Raw genomic sequence first — 11160 nt, 5'->3', positions numbered from 1 at the left:
TAGCGGGGCGGAGGGCTGGCTGTTGCCTGGGAAAGGAACTCTCCCTGCGGAGCCATTGTTCGGGGCCGAGGTGCTCCAGGAAGCAGCTGGATGGATATGGGTTGTTGTGATCTTAAACCCCTCGTCCCCAGGCGCCACATTCATCCCCAGCTCCCCGCATCCACCGCATGCTCCTCCCCGGGGTGTTAATGCCTTAAACACATTGGTGAGGGGAGCCTCTGATGCTCCAGGGGTGTGAAAGTGGGGGGTTTGAACCCCTTTTTACAGCCCGGGGAGGAGAAGCGGAGGGAAGTGGCTTGTGTGAGTGAACGCAGAGTGCAGGGTGCCCCATGCCCACACAAAGTGCCCTCCTCTGGGTTCAGAGGAGCATTTGTGCTGCTAAAAGCAGGTTTTAGCACAGCTCAGGTGGGTAGAACTGGAAAAACTGATGGTGCCCTGTGATGCCTGAGATCCTGCTGAGCCATGGCTGGGAGCTCTGGACCACGTATGGGTGATCCCATCCCCTCGCAGGGTGGGAGGGCCCAGGAGGAGCTATGTTGGTTCATAGAGCCCTGTCCCTGGGTCTCAGTGCCATGTCCTGCTCTAGGGGGACGTGGTGAGGCTCTTCCACGCCGAGCAGGAGAAGTTTCTGACGTGCGACGAGTACAAGGGCAAGCTGCACGTCTTCCTCCGCACCACCCTGCGGCTGTCGGCCACCTCGGCCACCAGCTCCAACGCCCTCTGGGAGGTGGAGGTGAGCGGGGAGGGGACACAGTGCGGGTCTGGGGTACCTCCATGGGCCGCTGCACTTCCACCAGGGGCAGTTTGCTAGAAGCAATGGTTATTTCTATACATTTCCACCTCTGGCAGCCTGACTGCCCTGGTGAAGGCCAGCACAAGGCTCAAGCTCTGTGTGAGAGCTGGGAAAGCAGCTCCCGATGGGTGCTGGTGTCTGTCTGAGCCCCGATATTTGTTCACAGCCACCTTTGAGATAGGATGGGGCTCTTATCACCTGCGTGTTTGCCTGGGGAGGGACTCGAAGGGCATCCCATGGCCCCATGCATCACCTTGCTTCTCCCAGGTGGTTCACCATGACCCGTGCCGAGGGGGAGCCGGGCACTGGAACGGCCTGTACCGCTTCAAGCACCTTGCCACGGGCAACTACCTGGCAGCGGAGGTAAGGGGGTGAGCAGAGGGGTGCAGGTATCTGCCCTGCCCTTGTGGGTACCATCCCTTGCACAGGCAGTGCCCAGTGATGCCCGGAGCTGCCCCTGGCCTTGCTCCAGTTGGTTTTTGGAGCCATCCTGCCCCAGGTCTCCTCCTCTCTCACAGCACCGCTTCCGGGAGCATCATCGGCATTTTCCCATTTGCAGGGATAGGCTTTCCCCCATGAAATCCCCCACCCCACAGTGCTGGAGTTCACTTGCCAAAATTGCTGGTTTTCTCCCTCCTTTTCTGGCCCTGGGGGCAGAGGGGGTGGCTCAACCTCCTGGTAAGATGGAAGCGGAGATAATTCATCCTGCTTCCTTTAACTCCTCCGGATCAGGTTTTGCCCATCCTCATCCTCCGGTCCACAGCAGCACCCAGGGCTGTCCTTGCCTGGGGAGGATGTGGGCAAAATCTGAGCCTGGAAACACCGCCTGCCAAATATTTTTTGCTCACATTTAAGGGCAGCCCGAGGCCTCCTGACAGAGGCACAAAGAGGTTTCCATGCTTAATGCGGTTTGTGTGACACTAAATTAGCTGCCACAACCAAGGGAAAGACAATGTAATGGGATGTACTGGGGGGTACCATGAGCCAAAGGTGGTCCTTAGCTGGAGAAGACAACCAAAGGCAGCCCCAGGGCCCCTTCCACCACTGCACAGTGGAAAACAGCAAATATTTGGGCTCGGAAATGACTGCTTCACACCAAAAGACACCTCAGGTGGCATTTTCTGCAGAGGAAAGAAGATCCCAGAGTGATCCCCATCCCGGGTGGGTGCTGCCTGGTTTGTGATGCTCACTGAGACCTCAGCCTGAGGGTCGGTCAATCCTCGAGAGATTTTCAGCAAGAGCTCATCTTGCTGCAGTGCAGAGCCTTGGGTCTGCTCACCAGGGTCACCCCATCCCTCTCCCCGGGAATGGAGCACTGGGACCAGGTTTCCTCTCTCCGGGATGTGACCGAGGAAGGCAGGAACAGAGAGAACGCCCCACACTCAGGGATTTTTGGAGGGACAGAGCGGGAGGACTGATAGCTGTCTTTCATCTCCCTCTTTGACTTTTCAGGAAAACCCAAGTTATAAAGGAGACGTGGCCGAGCCCAAAGCAGCGCCCACGGTGAGCTGTGTGCAGCCTCGCTAGCAGAAACGCTGCTGCCGCTGCCTGCAATCACACCGGCTCTTAGATTCTGCCTGAAAGCGGGGAAATGCCCCAAAACTGTGCCCGTGTGGTGCCACCGGGTCCCACTTGGTGCTGAGGCTGAGGCCAGGGGCTGTCCCGCTGCCCAGCCCAGCATCCCTGCATCCTAGAGTAGCATCTCTGTGTCCTGCTTGCGAAAGGACCCCACTGAAATCAGTTGGAGGGGCTCCCAGTGCATGTTGCACCCCCAGGCCACGGGGAAGTGCTGGTAGAAGAGAGATTTGGACTTTCAGGGGTTTTTTTGCCCCACTTTGCTGCTGGTGAGGTTTGGAGAAGGGGTGGCCTCGTAGCTCAGGTGCATCACGCCACGCTTGTGCTCTCGTAGCCCCTCCGAGCATCGCTTCTGCTCCGAGCATCGCTGCTGCGCGTCTGTTCTGATGCCGTGCAGGGAGGCCGGGCTCGGCGGGGCCGTGCGGGGCTTAAAGCTGCTTTTCCCTGCTGCAGGGGGGGAGCAGCCGCGCCAGCCGCAGGAACACGGGGGAGAAGATCAAATACCGGCTGGTGGCCGTGCCCCATGGCAATGACATTGCCTCCCTCTTCGAGCTGGACCCTACCACGCTGCAGAAGACGGACTCCTTTGTCCCGCGGTATGATTGAAATCAAGGAGAGGGCATTAATTGCGTGGTGTGAAGTTTTGGCAAGTCTGTTCTTATGGGAGCTTTGCTGGGTGCTGGGGGAAGTGGTTGTGCTGGTGTGACTGTGTGGGGATCGCTCACCTGGATGCTGTACTGTGCCAGCAGAGGCTTTTTTAGATATTAGGAAGAAATTCCTTCCTGTGAGGTGGTGAGGCCCTGGCCCAGATTGCCCAGAGAAGCTGTGGGTTCCCCCTCCCTGGCAGTGCCCAAGGCCAGGTTGGACGGGGCTTGGAGCAGCCTGGGCTGGTGGAGGTGTCCCTGCCCATGGGGGTTGGACTGGGGGGCTGTGAGGTCCCTTCCAACCCAATCCATGCTGTGGTTTTATGATTTGCAGGAATTCCTACGTGAGGCTGCGCCACCTCTGCACCAACACCTGGATCCAGAGCACCAACGTGCCCATCGACATCGATGAGGAGAGGCCCATCCGCCTCATGGTACGGCCCCGCTCCTTCCTCCCATGGGTAGATTTCTCCCCTGTCCCTCAAAAGCTCTTGGCGTGCTCCTTCCCAGCAACTGAAATACCCTGGTCATCCAAAGTGGTGGCCAAATGCCAGCCTAGAGCCAACCCCAGTAACCCATTGCCCACCCCAGTTCATCCCATGGGGACACTACACCACCCCATGGGGTGGGCGGTGGGATGGGGACGTGTTTGACATTGCTCTGTGTGATGCCGCCTCCCTGTTGTGTCCCAGCTGGGCACGTGCCCCACCAAAGAAGACAAAGAAGCTTTCGCCATCGTCTCCGTGCCTGTGTCTGAAATCCGGGACCTGGACTTTGCCAATGATGCCAGCTCGATGCTGGCCAACGTGGTGGAGAAGATGAACGAAGGGTTTCTCAGCCAGAACGACCGGAGGTAAGAAGTCATTTCCCCTGGGAGATGGGGCCATGCCGGGCTCCTGCATTGCTCTCCAGCATCGCTGCAGGATGGGGCCCCTGCCCTGGTGCCAGCACTGTCTCGTTTTCCTGCCCACGACCCAAATCCTCTCCTGCTTCTCCCAGGGGTCTGGCGAGGAAACCAGATAACACCGCAGCCCCGCTCCAGCCCCTCCTTTGCTGCTAGAAAAATATCCAAGGGGCTGAGAGATGGCCCCACGATAGGGGCGGGCGGGTTAGTCACGGTATTATTTTTAGGTGGGTGGGTTCTTGGTGCTTCCTGAGCAAACACAGATACCCCGCGGGACACGGCGAGCCGCTTCCGCCCTGCCAGCCCGCTCCTGCAGAGGTGACCGAGGGGGCAGAGGCGTTAAATGCAAAACCCTCGGTGCGAATCACGAGCAAAGGCTTTACCCCAGCCCATGGAGATCGTTTCCTTAGGAACTGCAGGGACTGTAAAACCTCTTGCTTCAGGGCAGCCATCAACCTGGAGCAGGAGGTGGAGGGGAGGCTCAGCCAACAGCTTCCCTGGGGACGTTTTGAGCCCTGAACATGGGCTTTTTGGTCCTCCAAAATGCGTCGGCATCATTACAGGGACCCAAATCTGAGTGGGTGAGCAGCCCCCCAAGCCTGAGAGTCCCAGCACCCCACCTGCACTGTGCCCCTTTGCAGGTTCGTGATCCAGCTGCTGGAGGACTTGGTGTTTTTCGTCAGCGACGTCCCCAACAACGGCCAGAACGTGCTGGACATCGTGGTCACCAAGCCCAACCGGGAGCGGCAGAAGCTGATGCGGGAGCAGAACATCTTGAAGCAGGTGAGTGGCCCTGGGGCCCTGCATCTGAGCAAGGCTGGGGTCCTGTGAGGTGTGCCAGGGCCACGCTGGAGACTGGGGATCTGGAAAACCCCATGGGAAGGTGTAGCTGATCTCCAGCTCATGCCCTGTGATGCACCAAGCCCTCCTGGCAAGCACGGCTGGTGTCCATAGTGGGGGCAGCGTGAAGGGGGACGCAGCAGTCGTCATCTTTGCTTTTGGGCAGATCTTTGGGATCCTGAAAGCCCCCTTCAAGGACAAGGGTGGGGAAGGGCCCCTGGTGCGGCTGGAAGAGCTGTCGGACCAGAAGAACGCTCCCTACCAGTACATGTTTCGGCTGTGCTACCGTGTGCTGCGGCACTCGCAGGAGGACTATCGCAAGAACCAGGTGCAGGGGGGTGACAAGGGGACCCTTCATCCCATTGCGTGGTGCGAAGTCCCACCGAGGTCCCAATGGGGCAGGGGGACAGACCCCAACATGCGTCCCCATGTGCTCACCGCCTCTGCACCCGCTCCAGGAGCACATTGCCAAGCAGTTTGGCATGATGCAGTCCCAGATCGGCTACGACATCCTGGCCGAGGACACCATCACAGCCCTGCTGCACAACAACCGCAAGCTGCTGGAGAAGCACATCACCAAGACGGAGGTGGAGACCTTCGTCAGCCTGGTGCGCAAGAACCGCGAGCCACGGTGCGTGTCCCCAAAGGGCCCGTCCCAAAGGGCTGCGGGATGTGTGGGATGTGCCACAACCAGAGAGAGCCCCCGTGGACCCCCCCTTTGACAGCGAGCTGTCTGTGCTCTGTAGGTTTTTGGACTACCTCTCGGACCTGTGCGTGTCCAACCACATTGCCATCCCCGTCACCCAGGAGCTGATCTGCAAGTGCGTGCTGGACCCCAAGAACAGCGACATCCTTATCAAAACAGAGTGAGTAGCCAAGGGGGAGAGGTTTGCCACGTTTGGGGTTTGGTGCCTGGCCCTGCCTTCCACCAGGGCCCTGGTAAAACCCCATTGCCCCTTGCATCCATGGACCATCTCCAGTTTTGCCCCTTTTCCGCCCTAGGCTGCGGCCGGTGAAGGAGATGTCCCAGACCCACGAGTACCTGAGCATCGAGTACTCAGAGGAGGAAGTCTGGCTCACCTGGACGGACAAGAACAACGACCACCATGAGAAAAGCATCCGGCAGCTGGCGCAGGAGGCGCGGGCAGGCAATGCCCATGACGAGAACGTCCTCAGCTACTACAGGTGATGATCCCACAGCATCTTTGCAGGTGAGGGTGTAGGGGTCGCGTGGCCTCACTCCCTCTCCCCCTCATCCCTGGGCAGGTACCAGCTGAAGCTCTTTGCCCGCATGTGCCTGGATCGCCAGTACTTGGCCATCAAGGAGATCTCCCAGCAGCTGGGGGTGGACCTGATCTTCCTCTGCATGGCAGACGAGATGCTGCCCTTCGACCTGCGGGCGTCCTTCTGCCACCTCATGTTGCACGTGCACGTGGACAGGGACCCCCAGGAGCTGGTGATGCCCGTGAAGTTTGCGCGGCTCTGGACCGAGATCCCCACGGCCATCACGATCAAAGAGTGAGAGGCGCTGGGGCTCGCAGCGGCTCCGAGGGACAGGGCAGGATGATGGGTGGCAGATGGGATCCAGTGTAGGGTCTGGCTTGGCTTCAGCAGGGACTGGGAGGGGGACATTTGTGGAGTGAATTTGGTAGGTCTCAGCCTTCAGAAGGAAGTGGGCTCCATCAGTTGTGAGCCTCATTGCTGGCCACGATGGCTCAGCAGCTGCCTGGACAGTGCTGGGTATGAGGAAACTCACTGCGACCCAGCTCATCACCCACATCTCCCCTCGCAGCTACGACTCCAACCTCAACGTCTCCCGCGATGACAAGAAGAACAAGTTTGCCAGCACCATGGAGTTCGTGGAGGACTACCTCAACAACGTGGTGAGCGAGGCCGTGCCCTTCGCCAACGAGGAGAAGAACAAGCTCACCTCCGAGGTGCGAGTCCTGGTGTCACCGGCGCGTTGCAGGATGCAACACCAAGTGCTGGCCATGCTGGCATCCCTCTCCCTGGGTTGTTTCTCCTGCTCAGTCCCGAGTGTGGCAAGGTCTGGAATTGCCTTTTCCTCCCCCCAGGTCGTCAGCCTTGCCCACAACCTCATCTACTTCGGCTTCTACAGCTTCAGCGAGCTCCTGCGCCTGACGCGGACGCTGCTGGGCATCATCGACTGCGTCCAGAACCCCCAGCTGATGATGCAGACAGTCTACAATGACGAGATGACAGGTGAGTCCCTGCTCTGTAGCCAGGCATGGCCCTGCAGGAGGGTGTTTTCCTTGGCCTGCCCAGTGCTTTGAATTTTGGCTGCTAGAAAACAAGGCACTGGTTTGCTGCCGTGGAAGCTTTGGCTGGGTCTGGGCTGGGGGACAGGAGGTGTTGAGACATGGCCATGCCAGAGAAATGGGCAGTCCCTCCTACTCATTCTCTGCTTAATATCTACAGCATTTTTCAGTCTGAGTGGGTCCTTCCTGTGGTCCTTTCCACCTCTTTTTCCATCCACGTTAACTCTGCCTCTGCAGGGAAGAACGTGCGGAGGTCGATCCAGGGCGTCGGGCAGATGATGTCCACCATGGTGCTGAGCAGGAAACAGTCCATCTTCAGCCCACCGAGCCTCAGTGCCGGCAATGCCCCAGAGCAGGTGGACAGAGGGAGGAGCATTGAGAATGAGAACATCGTGGTGATGGAGACCAAGCTGAAGATCCTGAAGATCCTGCAGGTGGGAGCTGCGGGTGGGAGCCGTGGTGTGGGGAGCCATGGTTTTCTGAAGCATTGAGACAGCTGGCATGAAGAGGGTGCTCACTTTTGCTTCCTCCTTCATTGCTGCTGCCAGTTCATCCTGAACGTGCGGCTGGACTACAGGATTTCCTACCTGCTCTCCGTCTTCAAGAAGGAGTTTGTGGAAGTCTACCCCATGCAGGACAGCGCGGCCGACGGGACGGCTCCAGCCTTTGACTCCACAAGTAACTCGTGCACTTTGCTCTTCGTACACCTTCAACTCCACAAACCCCACAGGCTGGGGACACCCAGGCGGTGGAGGTGACAGCCCCAGCAGCTCTCCATCTGCTGCCATGGGGGACTGGGGTTTGTGGGATGAGGTGTCCTGTGTCCATCAGGGATGCTCGGAGCAGGGGCTGGGTTGGTTCCTGTGGGGTTTCTGCATTGGCCACCCCTTTCACCTCCTGTTCCTCTCCCTGCAGCTGCAGCCATAAACCTGGACCGCATCGGCGAGCACGCAGAAGCCATGTTCGGCGTGGGGTGAGTCCCTTATCCCCCCAGATCATGGTTACCCTGGCCATGGGGCTCTTCCTTACCTGCCCAGGCTGAAAGCTGCAGGTGATGAGGAAGATGAGGCTGTAAAGCGAACGCGGGTGTCCCCAGTAGCCCTGAGGGGTGACAGTTTCATGCGAGCTCCCACGTGGCTGCTAACACCAAGCGCTTTCATCCCTCGTCCAGGAAGACGAGCAGCATGTTAGAGGTGGACGACGAGGGAGGGCGGATGTTCCTGCGGGTGCTGATCCACCTGACGATGCACGACTACCCCCCGCTCATCTCCGGCTCCCTGCAGCTCCTCTTCAAGCACTTCAGCCAGAGGCAGGAGGTCCTGCACACCTTCAAGCAGGTAACCCTGGGGGGATGCTGCTCTGCAGCACCTCTGATCCCGCACTTGGCTCTGGGTGCAGGATGTGGGATGGGTCCTGGCCCCTTTCTGTGGGATGGAGGGGAATGGGGTTCATGCCCCAAACTGGAAACTACCAATAATGTCACTGCAGGTCCAGCTGCTGATCTCAGCCCAGGATGTGGAGAACTACAAGGTGATCAAGTCGGAGCTGGACAAACTCCGCACCATGGTGGAGAAGTCGGAGCTCTGGGTGGACAAGAAGGGCAGCAACAAAGGGGACAGCACGGTGGAGGGGAACAAGAAGGAGAAGAAAGAGGTGAGAGCCCTGAGAGAGGAGTGGGAGGGAGAGGTGCAGCTCGCTTCAATCCAACATCTAATGCTCTCAATGGAAGGGGAGGGCCAAGGAGGGTCCTGGGAGGTGTAGTTACAGCCCAGGTTTTGGAGACGTGCAGTGGCACCCTGATGCTGTTCCTGTCCCCTCACAGCACACTGCTGATGAAGAGGTGATTGCTCCGGGAGAGAAGAGCAGTGAGAACTATCAGATCGTCAAGGGGGTAAGAGACCGAATTTGAGACCAAATCCTGGCCTGGGCAGTGATGCCTGCATGGCCTGGGCTGGCACAGGTGCCCCAGGGAGAAAAGGGTGAAATCGTGGGGGGCGATTTCCAAATTCTTCTGTGATTCAGGAATAATGAGCCTGAGCCAGGGCTTGCTCCTGCCAGCTCAGTGCAAGGAGGAGCCTTGTTATGTCCCCAGGGCTTGTACTGGGGGGATTGGAGGGGAGAGGTTTGGTGATGGGTACGAGGGCTCTGCGTGGCACTGGAGGTGCAAGATTTGTAAGCAATGCAGGGAACATCTGGGTTAATGGAGGGCACAGCTGGATTTCAAGGCAGCCCCCAGTGCTGGTGGCCTATCCTGATGGGCTCCTGTGCTCAGTGCCCCTCTGCCCCCGTCCTTCCCTCCCCAGATCCTGGAGCGGCTGAACAAGATGTGCGGGGTCGGAGAGCAAGTGCGCAAGAAGCAGCAGCGCCTGCTGAAGAACATGGACGCCCACAAAGTGATGCTGGATCTGCTGCAGATCCCTTATGAAAAGGTGCAGGGGCAGGAGCTGGTGGGTCCCGAAGTGCCCAGGGCAAGGGGTGGGGGTGCAGGGACCCCCTGAGTGGCTGGATCCTAGGGTCTGCTCCTCTTCTCCATCCCTTGCCAACGCCGAGCGTTTCTCTTCTCAGGGCGATGCCAAGATGATGGAGATCCTGAAATTCACCCACCAGTTCCTGCAGAAGTTTTGTGCTGGCAATCAGGAAAACCAGGCCCTGCTGCACAAACACCTCAACCTGTTCCTGACGCCGGGGGTGAGAAGAGGGGACCGGAGGGCGGTGGGAGGCGATAGCACAGGGAGAGGCTTTGGTACCGCTCCTGGGACTGAGAGCAAGGGATGCAAAAGCCAGGAGGAGACCCTGGAAAGGAAGAGTCAGGGTGGGAGGGGAGGTTGTTCCTCACAGCCCCCTGGTCTCACCCTGCTCCTCTGCTCCCCCAGCTCCTGGAGGCTGAGACGATGCAGCACATCTTCCTCAACAACTACCAGCTCTGCTCGGAGATCAACGAGGCGGTGCCGCAGCACTTCATCCACTGCGTGGCCACCCACGGCCGCCACGTGCAGTACCTCGACTTCCTGCACACCATCATCAAGGCCGAGGGCAAGTACGTCAAGAAGTGCCAGGACATGATCATGACCGAGGTGAGCATTGCTCCCCACAGGGCATCACTCCAGGGAGGTGCATGGTTGGCTTTTTCCTGGCCATGCTGGCTTCTCCCTGGAGCAGGAAATATCTCCAGGAGCTAAATGCAAGGTCTAAGAGCCATTTTGGAGTCCCACGAGTGGTGACCACTGACCCTTCCCTGCAGCTCACCAACGCTGGGGACGATGTGGTGGTTTTCTACAATGACAAAGCTTCGCTGTCCACCCTCCTGGAGATGATGACGGCAGCCAGGGACGGGGTGGAGGAGAACAGCCCGCTGATGTACCACATCTCGCTGGTGGACCTGCTGGCTGCCTGCGCCGAGGGCAAGAACGTCTACACAGAGATCAAGTGCACGTCCCTGCTGCCCTTGGAGGACGTGGTGCGGGTGGTGACGCACGAGGATTGCATCACGGAGGTACAGGGTGCCCAGCAAGGAGGGTACCAGTGGCTTCTGCATTACCCAGGGAGGTGGTGGAGTCCCCATCCCTGGAGGCGTTCAAAATACGTGTGGATGTGGCACTTCAGGACGTGGTTTAGTGGCCATGGTGGTGTTGGATTGATGGCTGGACTTGAGGATCTTAGAGGTCTCTTCCAACCTTAATGGCTCTGTGATTGCAGGTGAAGATGGCCTACGTGAACTTCGTCAACCACTGCTACGTGGACACGGAGGTGGAGATGAAGGAGATCTACACCAGCAACCACATCTGGACCCTCTTCGAGAACTTCACCCTGGACATGGCCCAGGTGCATGGAGCGGGTTGGGTGGGAGGGACACGACAGCAATGGCTGCTGCGTCGCGTGGGGACAGGTTGGTGTCACCGAGGCTCCCTTGAAGCCAGGCATGGGGCATGGGCACTGTGGGAACTTGTGTAGCTGCCGCACCAGGGGCTGGGGAGCCGTCAGGACTCTCCAGCATAGATCCTGGAGCTGTGTCACCAGCCACATCCTTCAGCCCAGCCAGGTCCCTGCAGCATCTGGCCAGGATGATGCTCACCTTGCCCTGCTGCCATCCTTCATCTCCTCACAGATGTGCAAGAAGCGAGAGAA

General features: G+C 58.9%; 1 protein-coding gene across 1 annotated transcript in view; it reads left to right on the top strand.

Moving 5' to 3' along the window:
- Positions 1-11160, top strand: part of ITPR3 (inositol 1,4,5-trisphosphate receptor, type 3) — a gene marked incomplete at both ends in the record, with an annotated part of 30492 nt that overhangs the window by 7638 nt on the left and 11694 nt on the right. Inside the window, 26 exons of the mRNA XM_010179968.1 lie at positions 587-733; positions 1061-1156; positions 2246-2296; positions 2822-2964; positions 3347-3446; positions 3705-3865; positions 4558-4699; positions 4923-5084; positions 5215-5387; positions 5503-5622; positions 5759-5941; positions 6023-6274; positions 6549-6693; positions 6832-6979; positions 7273-7469; positions 7584-7713; positions 7951-8008; positions 8207-8372; positions 8524-8688; positions 8858-8926; positions 9339-9464; positions 9601-9723; positions 9909-10109; positions 10277-10528; positions 10732-10857; positions 11141-11160. The exon at positions 11141-11160 is cut by the window's right edge and continues 136 nt beyond it. Of these exons, the coding sequence (XP_010178270.1) occupies positions 587-733; positions 1061-1156; positions 2246-2296; positions 2822-2964; positions 3347-3446; positions 3705-3865; positions 4558-4699; positions 4923-5084; positions 5215-5387; positions 5503-5622; positions 5759-5941; positions 6023-6274; positions 6549-6693; positions 6832-6979; positions 7273-7469; positions 7584-7713; positions 7951-8008; positions 8207-8372; positions 8524-8688; positions 8858-8926; positions 9339-9464; positions 9601-9723; positions 9909-10109; positions 10277-10528; positions 10732-10857; positions 11141-11160 (3656 nt within the window). The remainder of the gene's footprint in view (positions 1-586; positions 734-1060; positions 1157-2245; positions 2297-2821; positions 2965-3346; positions 3447-3704; positions 3866-4557; positions 4700-4922; positions 5085-5214; positions 5388-5502; positions 5623-5758; positions 5942-6022; positions 6275-6548; positions 6694-6831; positions 6980-7272; positions 7470-7583; positions 7714-7950; positions 8009-8206; positions 8373-8523; positions 8689-8857; positions 8927-9338; positions 9465-9600; positions 9724-9908; positions 10110-10276; positions 10529-10731; positions 10858-11140) is intronic.

This window comes from Mesitornis unicolor, unplaced genomic scaffold, assembly GCF_000695765.1.
Source record: "Mesitornis unicolor isolate BGI_N332 unplaced genomic scaffold, ASM69576v1 scaffold11132, whole genome shotgun sequence".
NCBI classification, from domain to species: domain Eukaryota; kingdom Metazoa; phylum Chordata; class Aves; order Mesitornithiformes; family Mesitornithidae; genus Mesitornis; species Mesitornis unicolor.
Note: the sequence above shows the minus strand (reverse complement) of the source record. Positions and strands in the feature narration are given on the sequence as shown.